This window comes from Harpia harpyja, chromosome Z, assembly GCF_026419915.1.
Source record: "Harpia harpyja isolate bHarHar1 chromosome Z, bHarHar1 primary haplotype, whole genome shotgun sequence".
NCBI lineage: Eukaryota > Metazoa > Chordata > Aves > Accipitriformes > Accipitridae > Harpia > Harpia harpyja.
In genome coordinates, this window is record NC_068969.1 from 5,374,014 (window position 1) to 5,391,854 (window position 17,841).

General features: G+C 44.6%; 1 protein-coding gene across 4 annotated transcripts in view; it reads left to right on the forward strand.

Annotated features, from left to right (window-relative positions):
• Positions 1–17,841, forward strand: part of RBM6 (RNA binding motif protein 6) — a 59,716-nt gene that overhangs the window by 20,252 nt on the left and 21,623 nt on the right. For all 4 annotated transcript variants that reach the window (XM_052775806.1, XM_052775805.1, XM_052775807.1 and 1 more), the window contains one exon: positions 2,922–2,995. In XM_052775806.1, coding sequence (XP_052631766.1) covers positions 2,922–2,995 — 74 coding nt within the window. The remainder of the gene's footprint in view (positions 1–2,921; positions 2,996–17,841) is intronic.

Below are 17,841 nucleotides of genomic sequence, written 5' to 3' on the forward strand. Positions count from 1 at the left end.
GCCTGAAGTCACTTGGTTTTTTTTCAAGCGTTGTGCTCTGTGTAATGTGATTATTGCAGATCATGGAAAAAATCAGCAAACAGTGCGTTTTGAAGGTGCTCTATAGCAGCACTGTTGTTCCACAGGCCTCCTTTCCATCATGGTCTAAAATGGAAGGAGTCTCTGGTGGAGCTGGGGGCAGGGGGACAGAGCAGGGGTGCTATACCATCCAAGGCTGATGTTACTCTGTAGTTCTCACATACTGAGCCTGCTTGTCAGATCTGTGCAAAGGGCTGGATCTGGGGGTGGAGGAAAATATCAAGCCCCCGCAGATCTTCATCAGCAGTTTGGGGTGGAGCAGGGGCTCCAGGCTGCTCTCTTCTTGTATTACTACTTCAGTGCTGTCTGTGCAAGGACAGCTCGTAGTGAATTGCAGAACGCTGCGTCCCTCTGCAACCTGACCACAAGAGCTGAACATCTGGTCTGAAGCTGCTTTTTGGCAGGATATGGGGCCACAGTTTCTGGTTTTAGTTCTCATTGTACATGTTACTGCAGCTATGCTTATTAGGGCGGGTTGAATTTGGTGGGAGAGGGCAGAGGTAAGAAAGTGCAGAAGGAGAAATGTGCTGGTCTTCCCCTTAATTGTCTCCATGTAATGCTTGGAACGATCCTCTAGTGTACATTCCTCCAAGCATCTCAGCTTTTGTATCTACGTATAACATTCAGTGTTGCACTCTCAGTTGTGTCATGCTGGATTAAATCCATGTCTAAACCACTCATTCACTTCATGAGGACTGGGACGTAAACTGCCTCTCATTGTAGAGCAAATAGAGTGAAAAATTCTCCAATCTTGCTTTCTGTCTGTCAGGAGACCCCCTACTTCATATGCACATGGACATAAGATAGCGCTCTGATCCTGGCTTGCTGATTGCAGCAGCTTTCAAAAATCCTCTCCACGAAGGGGAATCAGGAGCCTTACAGGCTGACAAATATCATTCATGCAGCCCTTTTCTAAACAGGAGGGAAAGAAGTGACTAGAGTTCTGGATTTGAATAAGACTTTAAAATGTACCGTGTGAGCGTGCACGCTGTGTTGTGAATTAGCAGAGGTGTCTGCCCAGAATGCAAAACAGTCTCCCAGCAAGGGGCAGCACTGCTCCTGGAGAGCAGCTCTCTTCTGCAGAGAGAACTGCTTCATTTTCAAAATGTGATTTAGTGTGGCTGGAACTGCAGAGCAGAATGGATGCTATGGGAACAGCTGGGTGAATTTGGTTCTGTCGATCCTGCCAGCTGAAACCATACCTCTAGTTCCAGGTGCCCACTTCATGTAAGAAGGCTTTAGCTGCATTCCACCACAGATGGCGTCCTCTTGGCCTGTCTTTCACTGAGCTAAAAAGCACCCAGATTGATAAATTTTCCTCTAGTGTAATTATATTGACTAAAATAATATGGGGAAGGGGAATAAATTCCTATGTGAGGTAGAGGAGGAGCTAGATTCAAATTGGAGTCTCATTATAAAGGCAAGTGTGCAAAGTCAGGATTGTGTTGTTAGAACAGTGTGCAAAGAGCTCCCAGAATAAAAAAAAATAATCAGTAGGGTTTGATGATGAAACAGTTTTGTATGGCCTTGTCTCTGATGTGGTTAAGTACAAAGATGGTAAAGAAACAGCAAAGGAAAAATTGGAGAGTGCAGCAAATGTTCTTTGGCGTAGACTTGGGGGAGATGGGGGCTGTTTTCCAGCAGACTGGAATGTCTTGCCTGAAAGAAGTGTGCGTGGAGTTACCTTCCCATGGAAGGTGAGGGGCTGAAGCAGTAGGAACCAGATACCTACCTGGTTTGAAGATACTGGTGTTAAGACATGCATCTTTAGGAGAGGAGACAAGCTCTTCACCAGGACAGCTGGTGCCTAAAGTGGTACAGTCCACATGGAGACTGGCTTTCCTCTCGCTCCTAACCAGCCAAAGGAGCAGCAGGAGGAGGGAACCAAGCCTTTCCTTTTGCTCTTTATCCATGTAGAAGCATGTCAGCTCATGATCATCTGGAAAGCACTGTTTTGGAGTGAGGTGGCCTTGGCCTGTGAAGGGTGAGGTTGTGACTTCAGGCTGTTCCTCAGCGCTTCAGTTCCTGGAGATAGTTTCAACATCAAGGATGGCTCTTAGGATGGTCTTAGCTTCTATAGTGTTCACCCTGCTCTTTACTGTGGGACATAACGTTTCAGCGCAGGTAACCGGAGTACACAGTTGAATCAGTGGGTCCCTTCTGCCACTGACTGAGATGACAGCTTTCCAAGGAGTGAGAAGAGTAAAGGCTCTCTAGTTTCTTGCATCTAAACTTAAGGTCCCACACCATCTTGTTACATGTGCAATAACATCTATACCAAAATGAGAAAGTTGGAGTTCTCATTCCAGCCCCACTGCACTTTTTCATAATACAAGGGATTGAACTCTGAAAGTAAGCAGGTGTTGAAGGAAAAATAGCAAAGGCAAAGGAATCATGTTAGCTCTTTCTGAAATACTGCCCAATTAAAATGCTGGCTATTCATGTAAAGTACATTTGGAGCAAGGTACTTCAAAATGACTTCTCAATACTTGCTTTGGAGAGCACTGCCTCCAAGGTAGCACAAAATGTGGAACTAGCAATGGAAAATCACTATGCCTTTAAAAAAAAACCAAAGCAATTATTTCTTGCCCTAAGGAAGGGTGTGCCTGTCACTGGGTTGTGTAAGGGGAAGTGGGAACACTGTACTATTAACATTCATGATAAACTGCACAGTTAATCATCATCCAGCTAGTCCCTGATTTCTCTCCTTTTCATTCTGGAGTAGAGGGGTGGTGGTTAGAGGGTTTGTCATTGGAGGGAAAGGGAAATTGAATATTTAATGTGGCTTTCTTTATGACAAGGCACTAACATGACTCCCGTCTGTATTTAAATGCTGTCCCCAGGTTACGACTATGGCTATGTCTGCGTGGAGTTTTCACTCTTGGAAGAGGCCATCGGATGCATGGAAGCCAACCAGGTTGCTTTACACTTCGGTCAATGCTGCTAGAAGATTTTTAAATATTTTTTTTGGTGGGGTGGTGGAAAGCCAATGAGTTTTTTTTGAACCATTCAAAGGAAGATCTGTTGTATTATACACAACACTGCGGTTTAAATGTTGTTTCCAGAAACTTGTAAAAGGCTTAGAAATGCTAGTGTGAAAGAGCTGCTGGACACCAAATGGTCTGCCCTCCTCCCTAGCGTATGTCGGCCCACTGGCTAGAGTCAGAGGCTGGTGGCTGACAGACTCCTAATGCAGGTTTTGGCCCTGATGCTTTTGTACTCACACTGAAATCCAGTTGGAAAGAGCTCTGCTAGCATTAAATGCCTCCCCCGGTTATGCGTGCACACACACATACACATGTGACTGTAGGTGAGGCCTGTGGTATGCAGCTCTGAGTCAACTATGACTTGCACGCTCCACTTTTCCATATGCCTTGTGTGTGGGAGAAATTCTTAATTGTGTGTCTCCCCCATATCTATCCTGTCCTTAGGCAAGCTGGAGCTGCAAACACGAGGACTACCCTACGTGCAGTTGCACCTGGTAAATCTGAACATTTTCAGCCCTTAAAAGTGCAAAATGGCTTAAATCCCCAGTGAATAAGTACCCAAGGGGAGCTTTTACTCTGACCTGGTATTTGAGGCTAGAGCTGTTGTCCACCATACAAGAGCAAGATGCATAACATTTGTTAGATAAAACATAGATTCCCATCTTGCACCACCCTCCCTGTACTTTGGAACTGCAGGTGACAGATCACTCAAGAAAAACCACTGAACAATTGATCCCCCTTCCTTCACTACATCCCTTAAGTCTCCTTTCTGCTGCCTTCCTCCTAATTTGCCTGAGTAAGAATCCGTATCAATTATCTAAAGCCTTTTTACCTGAATCCCAAGTCTCGCTGTCACGAGAGGAGAGTCCTGAGTCAGATTCAGAGCTGTGCATCTGCAAAAATGTACTTAGAGTTAATGAGTCTTCACAGCTGGGGTTTCAAAGGTCCCACTAAGCGCTCGCATTTGCCTCTATTTTCAGTTACAGAGGTATTGCAACTTACAAAAATGTTTTACAGAAATAATTCTGTTGTTGGGAAAGAGCCTGGCACATTCCCACCAGGGTGTTGCTGGTGAGCACAGAAGAGAGAAGGCTCCAGAATTAATTATTACTTTTGCCATCAGTGACAACTTTTATTTCCCCTTCAGTGTTGCTACAATTCCCAATTTATTTTGTTGTCACTGAGGAATCTGTAATTATGTATGACACTCCTTTTAACCAAATGCCTCTCCGTATTCTCTCTGCAATTCTGCTCACGTGAAACAATGTCTCCCTACGTGAGAGCAATTCCAAAATACCTGGGAATTTGGGAATTCCTCTTTTTCCTGTTGTTGATGCCTGCTCTACCCCTTCTCCTGTTCGGAGCATCCCTATGTACTTGGACAGGTGTTTGACTTGATCAGATTTGGTGTGTTGCTTCAGCAAAGAGCCTGTAAGCACCAGTCCTTAAACTGAACTGGGTGCTTAGAGGTGCCCAGTAAATCACTGTACGCACATGCACATGAAGAAGTTCTGGCTGAAGTTCAACTGCTGCTTACATAGACCTTCCCCAGCAACAGTTATAACAGGCCTTCAGGCTGGATAATTTTTTACTGTGTTTCCCTTTCAACATTCAGGCAGGGTGCTGCCAGAACCCTGCTCGTGGTGGGGGATAATGGTCCCAGCTGTGCACTCTACCTGGGATGTGTTAAAAGCAGATAGGGTATGAAGTCTTCCAGTTTTCCTTCCTGCTGTATGTGGCTGCCTGTGTGCATGTGCAGAAGAAAGCTGGAAGATGGAGTGCTTGGAGGGCATCATCTCCAAAGCTTGCATGTGCCAATCTTCACTATGTTTTAATAGAGCTACAGTACTTTGTAATTAGTGAAGCAAGAAATGTGCTTTTTGGGGTGACCCAAGCTATATGAATTTGGTCAGGAGAGTTGTAACCTCTGGATTGCCCCACATAGGTTAACTTCTCTAATTTGCTCTTGACTGAAAATGGAAAAAAAGGCCTTCTAATTATTTAAATAATAATAAAAAAAAAGTAGTAAGATCTGTATCTGAGCTGCTGCAAGGGAGGGAGCTAACTTTTAAGTTCTCAGTAAAAGCCAAATAGAGATACTCAGAAAGGGAGTTATGCAATTCAGTCATCCTTAGACAATAGATATCCCATTTTAATATCTTCCAGGGTAGAGTTGTAAGATCATCTCCTGAGATTGAGAACTAATCTGCATTTTTACAAGCTGCAAAACCCAAAACCTGTGTTAGCTAAGACGTAGATTCTTTGATAGTTTAGTTATTTTCAGAAGGTTATCAGCTATCCCTGTCAAATTCAGTCGCTTGTGAGAGCATAAATAGCAAAACAGTGTCAGCCCACAGTGACATCCTAGTCCCTCACTAGTCAACCTGCCTCTTTCTCAGTCATCTGTAGGCTGGGAATAAATAGCTTTTGCAGAGACAGCGTTTTTTGATGCTGTTTAATGCCTGCTTAACTGCCCCTGCCTGAAGAACAATTTGCTACATCCCTATGTTGTATAATTCCTATATTGTGAAATCCTTTTGTTTTACTCAGCACACACCAGCACCCACTTAAGATCATTCCCAAATTTGCTAACTACAGATTTACCAGGTCCAACTCCCTCCCTTCAGTAAGTCTAGCATGTGTATGTGACCACTGAGATTTGAGGGGCATTTCTGTTAAGTACATTGTGATAAGGATACAGCCATCTTCTACGTTGCCCTAATTTTGTAGGACAGTTTCATTCCACTTGTATTAATTGCTGCAGCTAAAGTAATGAAAATGCCCCCCTTATTAATTGCTTTGCCTTGTTGATTGTTGCGTTGGCAATTTATTACAGCTCAGGGGTCCCATCTAACGTATGTGAAATGTGATGGATTGCCTTTATTGCTAGTGCAGAGGTGTTGGGCGGCAGGTTTGGCTGAGCTAGGTGCTGGCTGCCAGCTCTCCTGCTGTCTTTGGGAGGCTCTTTGCCTTGGTAGGGCAGAGGGGCTGTTGAGTTGTTTTGCTGAACCCGGGTGCAGCCCTTGTTGCAGGCTGATGGTTGGTGATGCTCCTGTTGGTCTTTTGTTACAAGTTTGTTGTCATTTGACTTTTATGAGAGGACATCTCTCTTCTGTCTCTGATGAGCTGCTTTTCAGTTGGGGAGAGACAGGTATTTTGAATAGAAAATGGGGTTTCTGTCTGCTATGTCACATGGTTTCTCCTAAATAATCTTTCCCTCCTTTATTCTCATTTTTGAAAGGTTGTAGTGTGGTGTGGCATTTGTCTTACTGCGTTTTCTTTGCATTCAGGCTTGGTGTAAGCCCCTGGCGTAGTAGTGTTCCTGTCTGGGGGCACCACATTGGCTTCTTGGAGGCAACTTTGGGAATATATCCCACGGCTCTTGTTCTCCATACGTGTCGCGATCTCTTTGCGCTCCTCCTTCATCTGTAGAAGAAACACACATAATAGGCTTGTTATTGGGTGCGAGAAGATCAGGCAGGAAATGAAGTACCCTTCGTGTACTGTTGCGTATCATAAAGGCAGGTGAAGGAGGAGAAATGGAGAGAGCCTGTTCTCTGCTGCCTGGGTATTTTACTGTTTTCACTGAGAGAGAGATGGTTGTTATACATATGGAAGCAGAAGGGTTTTTTTAAGCTTAGGAGCAAATGATCAGTCTTGACTGACTAGGTAGTATTGTCTCCAAATCTCTCAGGCCTCAAACTTAGCAACACTGGCAGCGTGACTATTTCCTAGCTTTTGTTGCTAGTAACTAACATCTTTGTAATCCTTTCCTCCTGTTTCTTAAGTAAGAGGGCAAAAATGAGAGCTATAGCATGAACTTTTAAAAATACATACTTCTTAAATTATTGTGGAGGTCTCCAGGCATGTGCTAGAGTGGTCGTTCCAAGACTTGCTCTTGTGCCTTCCTGCACTGAGGCTGGCACATATCGGAGAGCAGTTTCCTTTGCAGTGCTGTGCGGTTCTGGTTCAGCTCACTGAGCACAGTGATACCTCCATTCCCTGCTTGTTTCTTACTGGAGAGGGTAAGAGGGATTCTTACTGGATTTTGTGGGTGCTCACTTTACATGAGCGCATCCCACCACTGCGCAACTGGCAGCATCAGCTGTGCATTTCTCCTGCTCTGAGCCCATGCCCTTTTTTTATTCATTCACTGCAGTGCTTTTCTGCATTTAGTGTGAACATAGCTTCTTGTACAGATCAGACTTCACAGGCTTTTCGCTGTAGCTGTTGGTGTTAAAATCCACAAGATGCTGTGACAAGCAGGCAAAGCCTGGGACTTTCTGTCCTGAAAACATTTGCAGTAACCAGTGTGGCTTCCCAGTTAAATACAGAAGGAGCTTGTGGTTATCCTGAGAATGCATCTGCTTTGGTGACCTGCAGCCTTGGAGTATTTATGGAAGTCTGTGGTGCAAGGAGTGTGTTGCAATTTGTAAGAGAAAATGTGTGTCCAAACATCAAAAATAATTGTTTTCCTTTTGGTAAGATATGCCAAATTGCGGAGTCTGGCATTTTTTTCTAGAATCTGCAAAATGCCCCCTGTAATGGAAGATGACACCCGCCTCAGGTGTATTTTCACGGGCTGTCTGGTATCCATCATTTACTCGCTCGACAACGTCACTCCATCTCTTTGGCTTTAACCTGCAGTTGAGGGTGGTGGTGACAATTGAGTGTGTCCACAAAGACACTGAAATCTGTTTGCATGTTAGGCTAAGTGCTGGAGATGGCCTTGCTTCTGATATGTCCTCCTTGGATTATCAGCTGACATTATCTTCTGCTTTTCTTGTTGTTTATTAGGTGTGTGGATTTTGCTCAGGTTGTATCATTAGCACACATCTATTTTTTTTCCCTATTAAACCTGTCCTGCTTTTGACTGTGTGGATTTCTAGAATTACCTTTTGGAGTCTTCCACTTTGAATGTGTGTATAGAGAGTGGAAAATCTTGTACACCTAGGCAGTGTTTCTTCTGTAAACATCCTAATGATTTTGGAAACATGCACATTATGGAGTAATTTTTATAATCCAAGTGACCTATGGAATGTTCTCTCCATAGGGTACCTTGTAATCAGATGAGTGGATTTCCAGGCAGCAGAGCTGACTTTTTTTTTTTTTTTTTTTGTGTGTGTGTGTCTGATTCAGTGTGTGACCTTGTCACGAGCTCACCCTGGTCTTACATCACTGAGGCTTGACATGTTGAGTCAATCATTTGTTCATTCCCACTTGTGTCTCACTAATCACTGCATTGTAGCGTCATTTAATTGGAGTTGTGAGCCTCTGAGATCAGTACGGAAGTCTGCAGTGGGAGGCTCCTAGTGCTGGGCAGACGCTTGCCTGTGAATAAGCAGTTGGATCTGCCTGCGATGACCTGTGACAGGGCTTGGTGTGTGGGTGTACATGTGTATATCCTGCAGTGATGTTGTGATAAATGCACTGTCTGCTTTTCTGTTCAGAGGACTGACTTAATCTCTGCGTGCTACAGAGACCTTCCTTGTGCAGAGAAAGGTGTCTTGTTGTAAAACGTAACTGCCAAAAAATTCTGGTACTGAAAATACTTCTCTGGACCTTCCCCTCTTCTGTCACCTCAACTGCTCAAGCTGTGTGAATCCTCTTAGTCACTCTTCCTGTGGCACAGGAGGCCGTAAGAGATCTTCTGTCAAAGACTTCACACACTCTTCCTTCAGCCAGTGGTAGCTGCCCATCAATGTGTTGTTTCTAGCCCTACCCAGATAAAAAAAAATAGAACTTTCTTCTTGGCATCTCTCTTCTGCCTTGCCTCAGGAAGCACACCAGTCTAACCAACGTATTTTAAAATAAGTGCACTTTTAACTGGAATAGTTGTGAAGCTGCATCTTCTTGCTCTACTTATGTGATCCCAGCTTGCCATGTCCCTCTACCTCCCTGCTCTTATTCCAAAATCCTGTCCTCCTTTTTTCTTTCTTCCTTTTTTTCCTTCAGTCTCACCTTAGCCATGTGATGAGGATTGTATGCTTTTGCTGCTGCTGAACTGCTGCTCTGTAATGGGATTGTCCCATGGGACAGCTTCTGGGTGAGCTGCTTGGAACGTGCAGCAGATGCTTAACCAGGACTTCCTTAGTATCTCTGGTTGCTGCTGGGGATGTGTGGCCCAGCAGGGTTATCTCAGGACTCAGATATTGCTGTATATTGCAGAATCATCTATTCCGTGTGCTGAAGTTCACTTGGGCTGCTGTATAAATAGGTTGTTCCACATAAAGCATCCCTCCCTACCCTTCTCTAAAATGAAACTGCTCTCCCCCAGCCCCTGGGCATTTAAGTTCTGGTTATGGGTTTGCTGGGATTTTTTGCCAGTTGACATTAACAAATCTGTGTGATGATATATCTCTGAAATGTCCATTCTTTCCCCGTAGATTCAAGTGCCTTGTTGGTCAAGTTTTTCTCTGTTGGGATAGATGTTCTATTTGCAGCGCCAGGAGCTTGAGCTGGCAAACATTAAGGAATAATTGTGATTTCCTGAAATTTGTTTAAATAACTTGATCCATGAGCGATTGCCTAGATAAGTGTCCAGTCCTCTCTGGCTGACTGATCATATGATGTGATATACCAGTACCTGCAGTGCATCACTCACTCCTGTTGGGTACCGCACGCCGCTGTGCAGCATCTAAAGGTGCATGAGGGTGGATACTCCCCACACTGGTGGCTCAGAGTGAGGAACCACTGTTGGGGAGCTGGACCTCTGGTCATGCCAAGCATGGCTGTTGTAAAAATGGGGGTACTTGAAAACTTTTGCTCATGAATATGAAATGCAACGTGTACCACAGGTAAGTCTGCTCTCTGCCCCTTCCATAGGCCTAAAGTTGTATTGTAGAGCACTCATTGGCAGAGCAACACCTAAGAAATAGCTTTGTTTGAGTATTGTCAACATGCGAAGCATTTTCCTGAGTGACACGGCATCTGGCATGCTCAACCTTTGAACTTGTTTGTAGGTGAGATTTTGCCTTGAGCTAGAAAGGATTTGAAGTAGACCTTGGATACGTATGCAGGATACAGGTGTTACCTTGTCTGTGTAGCTATTGGGTCTTCTCCTCCTAACGTGTTAATGGAACAGTTGTGTGACAATGAGGAAATCTTAGTCACAGATGCTACGTATAGGTGCAGTTTCACCTTAAAATGAATAGCAATGTTTTACTGCCGGCTGCTCTTACTCACAGATTGTATGGTTTTTATTGTGTTTACCTTCATGATTGGTTGATTTTCTATGAAGATCTGTAGAAACTCTAAATATATTCTTGTGTAACCATTTGGAAGGCATGTATCATTGTAGCATCAAAGTGCTTCAAAGGAGTATGCTAAATCAGCTATAGGACAGATAGTGTATTGCCAAAATTATCTGATAGATTGTGTACATGGACAGAAGGTGATTTTGGATTAAGATGTAAAATCCCTTGATCAAGCTCCTGTATGAAAGTTAGTAGGACTCATGCCACTAATTTGCTTTGATGCTTTTGAAGTCATCCTTTAAGTAAGCTGGTGACTAACAGAATTGCAGATGCACTATCAGAAATTTCCTCTGTAGTCTTGGAAGTGGATGGTGCTGATGATATGACTGAAGTTACTTAAAGGAGACACAGACGCAGTGAGAGGGGGATGTCTGTATGGGTTCAGTTTACATGAATAAAGGCATCTTGGTGAGCACACCATAGCTTTCATTTCCAGAGCAAGACCATTTTCTATCACGGTTTTGCCATAATGGTTTGCACAAGACCTGTCATTGTGAAAGAGACGGCAGTCCTTCTCAGCCCAATCCCAGCAACATTGAGGGGAACACCAGATCTGTTTTACAAGCAGATGAGCCAGATTATAGCGCTAAGGCTCCATCTGGACTGTTTTGATAAGTGGGAGCACACCAAAATGTTGTTGGAATTTTCACTTGATGAGTTGCTTTTGTTAGCTTCAGCATCAGAACTGTTCGTTCATGCTTTTATGCTATCTTGGTGATGATTGCTTTTTCCATTCCTTGATGCACTGTTGATGTTGGGTTGCTGGAACAGGAAGGTAAAAGGTTGAGTCTAGAAGCTGAAAAAAATGTCAAACTGCACAAACTGCACCAAATGGTGGTTAAGGAAGGCAGAAGCACTGTTTCCTTCTCTTAGAAGAATGATGGTCAGACTGCTTTTCTGCAGAAACTTTTTTTTTGCATAACTATGAGTATGACAGACAGTGAGAGAGAGCAGAAATTCCCTTCAGATATGGATTTTGGTCTGTTTTCTTCCCAGCTGAGTTTGTGTTGGACCTTTTTAATGTAAATCGTGGAAGTTTGGGTACCTAGAATTGGGGTACATTCAAAAAGAGTGCCTTGAATTTGCCATTTTCTCCTTGGGTTATGAGATTGCACAAGGAAGAGGTTAAATTCATATGTTTCAAGTTTGAAGATTCAAGATCAAAGCTATGGCAAACAGCAATTTTATTTGTGAATTTCTGTTTCCATTTGACTGTAACTGGGCTGTTCATGTTGTTGACTAGAAACGAAACATGATTATAGTGTAAAGTGGGGGCTGGCACGCCTGAGTGGGCTATTGTGTCATTACCCATCAATCACAGGCAACAAGGAAACAGGTATTTAACACAGAAGGACACACAGTTATTATCCGCCCCGTTCCCCGGCAAGCCACAGGGCACCTTTGAGACTCTTATTAAAGCTTTAATACCTACAGAGATCACAAGAAACACTGTATGCTATGGGATCAGAGATCAGGAGCATTGCTGTCATTCTGCATCTGTGCAGGACAAGAAAACACCACAGTGGAAGAGCACTGAGGGTGCTGGCAGACAACAGCCCTCTGCACTTCTGAGGAAAGGCACAAATTTCCCCGATCCTCTCTCGTTTGAGAGAGGGAGAATTTCTTCTTGCATCGTATCTGGCGACCTGTTTAACCCAGCATGTGTGAATGGGACAGCAACTGAGAGGTCCTCAGTACCACTGTGTGACGAGCTTACTGAATCTTTGGCTATGCTTGCTCCCAGAAGAGGGCAATGGGGAAATCCTGAAGCCATTTTGTACAGGGAGGCACAGGAGGGAGTTAGAAAGTTCTTCCTGGCTTCTGCAGTGACAAAAGCTGTACAATGTGCGGTTGACTTGTTGCAATGAAGTGTCTGATGTAAAGTAGCGTTCTGCCTTAAGGTTTGTTTTGCTGTGCTGTTGCACTGTGTGTGTGCATTGACAACTACCAGATGTTGTATCCAAGTGTCTTCCTGCATCTCCATCACTTCAGGCCACCTGTAAGTTCAGTTAGTTATGTCTTCAACAAACAGCTTCCAGAAGTAGATTCCCCAAAGGGCAGGGGTCTAAAATCAAGTGCATCATGTAATGAATTACATTTTTAATGAGGGTCAAAGCTATAAAGCTGTAAACATGAGATACAAGTATTTAAATCTCTGAAACTGTCTTCTTTAGAACAAGAGAATGAAAGTAATTCTCTCCTGTTTTCATAGACAGCAGGGGAAATCTTAGGTTTTGTGATGTATAGTCCATGTCTTAGCAGGAGATTACCAAATATTCAGATGGGCTCATGTACCAGATTTGAGCCAGGATGGCAGTAAAAGCCCAAGCAAACATTTGATGTACTTTTCCATCAAGGATCTCAGGAGCAGAGTTAACAGAGAAAGTAATTTTAAGTCCTCAGAATCCCAAGATGTATTTTCATACACATAAAATCAGGTTGAGAAGTCTCACTAAGAAGCTGTCTCATGGTGTGAAGCTGTACATTAATGATATGATGACTAAGGCATTTTACTGTTTATAGTCCTAGGTTTTTGAAAGCCTGATTGATTCTTTCCAACTTGTGATATCACTGGAGAAGAGAGCTGAGGTGGTTTGGTTGTTTTTTTCCCCTGACAAGGTGTTCTTCTGTGCCTGGTCCATGTGGGACTGGTGTTTGTCCTCTACCACTGCCTGCTTCTCTGCCCATTGCACTAACTTTGCTTGTCTGTTTTGCTGTCTCCTGGGGTGTACTGGGCCCATCATTAAATGTAAGAAGTGAATTCCAAAATGTTTAATAGACACCTCTTAGTGACAGGCAAATGATTGATCCATCTGCTTCTAAGAGGAGCAGCTGAAAGCATCACCTCTCTGGTGCTCCAGTGCTTGCTGTTGAGAGATGAGCAGCCGCACACAAGGAGCTGCAGGCAGTACCTCTGTGTCTGTCTGCCCTTGGTCTGCACGGGCCAGTCTCTTTACTGAGCCGCGTGTCGCTGCCTGGCTTGATACATCCCTGGGTATTGGAGTCCCACAAGAGGTTCAAGTGGCAGTACCTGAGCCAACCGCTACTGTGCTGCTTATCTGACAGTTCAAGATGTCTGTGCATGCTGTTTCCCCTTCCTGGTCCCTTAGGAATTCAGCCAAGCAGGGGCACTTGTGACACAACAGGGAATCGTGTTCTTTTCCTTCCTCGGTGTCAGGGTTATCATAGGAACTGCTCAGCTGCTCACTCACCTCTATGGCTAGCCTCCCCTGAAGAGCTGAGGTCAGCTACCAGAGGCTCGGAGCCTGGATATTTGCACAGGAGAGTCGCTTATTCTGCCTCTTGCACCCTGACAAGGCACTAAGCTACTTTCTTCAACAATTCTGGGAACTGGCCAGGAAGGAGGGATCTGGATGTACCTCTGGTTGTTGTGCAGTGCAGTTGCCTGGAGGAACATCTTAAACCTTAGTGCCCCTGTAAAGGAGGAGCTGCTGGGTCCTACGGGGAGCTGTGACACCCACTAGTGTTATGTTGCACCCAAGCCAGGCTGGCAGGAGAAACTCATTTCCTTCCAAAGAGCTCGGATAGCTCTGTTCTCACACTGTGCCAGGTTTCTTGGGCAAATACTGACCAAAGAGGTTAAAGCAGCCGTTTCCCAAATCAGCTCCTAAGAGCTCTCTTAAGAGGCGGCACCTGCTCAGATGTAGAAATCAGTATGGGTGCCAGCCTGAAGATGTGCCAGCTGCCTTGTGGTTCTATCTAGGAGTTAAGGATCTGGATTTAGCTTTTGGACAGGCCACCTCAAGATCACAGTGACGTGCTGGGAACTGTCATTGCGACAGCACAGGTGAGTGTTGCACTGCTGGTGCATTTCCCCGGCAACTGGCAGGGTTCTTTCTCTCACCCTTTGGGAGTCAGTAACAGGCACGCACTTTTGCCATTAACTGGGAATTTAGGGATGTTGAGAAATGAAGTCTCCAAGGACAAACTCCTCTTTTCATCCAGAGCTGCTCCCTCTTCCCAGGGTTTTGGGATCTTTTCCTTTCAGCAGACTGGCTGTCCTGCAGGGAGCTTGCCCGAGCACTAGCTGCAGAGAAAGCATTGCCAGTGAAGGCTCTGAGTGCTTAATTCAGTGGGCGCAAAAGTGAGTTTGGAGGCATGTCTGGGGGACGTGCCTCTGGACTGCTCTCTTCCCCATTTACAGTTGGCATGTTCTTAGCGAATGTTTGCTGCTGCGCAGAACATCCTGCACTCTGTTCACCATGCAGGTCAAGCTGTGTCAGAATTGGTGTGTAATCCCATGGTTACACACTCCAGCAAAAGGACACACTTTTGTTTGGGTGTGGGGACTTTAACTGCTTAATCAAATAGGCTGAATTTTCTCGGAATAAATTTACCCCTTTAAGGCAGAGCTTTCCAACCTGACTTTTTTCCAGCATGATTTTGCATTGGGATTGCTCTTTAGTGTTTTGATATTGTGCTTCAAATCTATGAGTAAGGAACGGGGCCTTTCCTCATTGTTCTCCTGGCTTCCTTATGGCCATTGCTAATTGTAAGGTACCCCTGGGGGAAATGCACGGGAAGGTCCTGGGGTGGATTAGTGCATTGTGCTAACGTGCTTAATCTTTATATTGTTTAACAGCGTTACGAGGTGAGATGACCTTTGAGGAAGAAGGTGGCCATACAACAAAATACTGAGAAATGTGTCCAGGCTCTAGAGCAGCATTTTGGAGGGAGAAGGGACATCCCTGTGTTGGGAGCAAAGGGAGTCTTTGAAGCAGCTGTTGGTCAAACACAGTGTCCAGGCAGTAGACCATGATGGATCAGAAAAGGAATATAGATGAGGCAGAGCCATGTGGACCCTTCCCTAGAGCTATCTATGAATACGCTAAATATTTAAATGCTCTTAAGTTTTGATAGTTTAAGTATACTTTTCAAATAGAGGATTCAACCTGATTCATACTTTTTTAAGCATGGGAACAAGTGTTTGATATGCACGACCTTCTTAGCTTACCCTGTAATAAGTCCTTAACCGTCCATGCTTCTCTTTAGCTGTGGAATGGGAGCGCAGCCAGTAATACCAGAGTGCAGAACTTGTCACCCTTTGAGCTGTTATCTCCTGATGCCCCCAGACCCTCACTGTCTGAACTCTAGGAATCCTCTTCTGACTCCTTCTTACTGTATAGGAAAGGCTTTCATTTTAAAATTTCCACATTTTTCCAGTGATCCTATAATGCTGATCTGCAAAGGTGCCCTCTTCAGAGGGGTGAGGGAAGCTGGAGGTTAGAATTAGCTGGACAGGGAGACGTTAGGGCTTTCAGTGGCAGCTAAAAGGTCCACTGCGTTTCACTGGATCAAAGAAAACTTTCAGATGTGTTGAAATCTCCTTAAAGGGTGAAATGTAGAAGCCATTCGTATCATCTACCACCCAAAGCTGGCCCTAGAGTGTGTGAAGTCCAAGGCACATTTTGTGTTTTCTCAAGCTGCGACACATGGCTGTTATCCTTCCTGGAGCCATAGTTGGGAGCTTGCCTGTACCAACTGTTTTGGTGGTGCTGTCAGAGCAGGACTGAGCGTGCTGACAAGTGAAGCAAATGCTGTGTTTAAAAGATAAGCATTTTGAGAGTCCTAACTTGGAAGTGAATTGGAGTTCATAATTCAGGCAGTAAAATGTAGAGATCTGGCATAGTCTGAAAGGCAATTTCTGTGTATATTTGCGAAAAGGATGTCAGTGGGGGGAGATGAGTTGTAGAAAGATACTGGGACTTGCTTAAAAAGAGTATGGCTGGTATCCAGGGAATTTAGAAATCGTAGGAAGAAAACTGGAGGTGTCTCAGCAGGCTAGATTGGGTGTCTGTGGAAATAAGGTACTTAAAGGGTGCAGACTGGTACCTTCTGCTCAAGGACAAATGACCTGGATAACCAGGCAGAAAGGGAGGCCTGAGGAGGGGTATCCAGGAGCAAGTAGAAATGGAAACATGTGTGTCACGGTGGATGGTCCCCGTGCAAGTAGGTAATGGGTTTTATATGAAAGGAGTTTGAAAACGAGGCACTGAGTGCTATCTGGGATAAAATAATCCTTGTATAGCATCTCAATCTGTTATATTTAGCTACTACATCTTTAGGACTCTCTAAGTTATCCTCCTAGTGCCTCAGTTCTGTTTTAGGGCCAATTTTGTTTAACATGCCTGTCAGTGATGTGCCTGAAATTATGTTCTGTTAACTCAGGATCGATGATGACATCTTTCAGCTCTCAGTCTCAGGCCTCCTCTGACCTTGAAGACCATGAGCCCTGAGCATGCCATGCTGGCTGGCATCAGATCACTGTTGAAACGAATGCCTTACTGCTAAATGGTTCAAAGGGATGCCACATGCTCTTGAGCTCCAAGCATCACTGATGGTCAGGAGCCAAACATCCTCCTTTCCAGGTGACCACTAACACAACTATTGTGCAAGATTCATCTCAGTGTTAGTCTTGATAAAAACCTGTAATAATAATAATAATAATAATACGCAGCAAGGTTGTTTGGATCCACTTGGTGATGTAACCATTCCCCAGAGATCCACCTGACCATCTTTTTCCCCTGTATATCTTGAACCTTCTGCCTTGACTGTCAGTTACTCAGCAGTAGACTACTGGACACTGATAGATTAGGCCAATAAAAAGAAGTCCCTGAGCCGCAAATGGTTAGGGAGCTGGAGAAGGGGGCTGAGAGCCTTGGGGAGAGGAATTTGCTTGTAATTGCTCTTCCTGTAGGAAATGCCAGATTGCTGCAGTGCCCTGCAGCAGGCTGGATTGCTCTTGTTTCTTCATCTCTCCATGTCATGCTCTGCTTTCTAAATGTTTAATTACAGATGGATTGTGGTTTGTGAGTTCACAGCTTCTCTCATCTGCTTTTTGTCAAAGGTAAGCAAATGTACTGCCTGTTGCTCTGTAGAGTTGAGTCCCTTGCACAGCAGCTGCCAAGGAGCTTGGAGATAAAAACTTCAGCATATGGAAAAAACGGGATGAGAAGCCAGTTTCTGTGGCTGAAATGATCTTGTTTTGAAATATATCCATCTGGTCTCTTACCCTCCCAGGCATCTTGGTGTTGGCCCTCTGCTCCATCCCAGGAAGCTGCTGCCTCCTGAATTCCATGAGCAGTTGGGGATGTGTGGCTGAGAGGGACTTTTGGTGTTTGACCCTGTCTGTGTGCTTTATCTGAAGATGAATACCTTAAGGGAGAGAACCTTGTGCTCTCCCTGCCAGCTTCCCTCCAGCCTCCGTATAGAGATAACCATGCCAGTGAAATAGGATGCGATTACGTAATTTACATTGTGTTGCAGTTGGGGTTGTTAAATTTGCATTTATAATCCATACTCAAATAGGAGAAAAACCTGAAAGCAGTCTGATTTGTGGTTACAATTAGATAACCCGACTTCTGCTGTCAGCCACTTGTCTCCCTGTCCTGTGCCGTCCAGTGCATTTGGAGGCCAGGACTGGAAAATACCCTGAGCGTTGTGAGTGCTCGCTGTCCTAGGAAGTGCTGCTGGGACCATGGGCTCCCTCTGCATTCCCA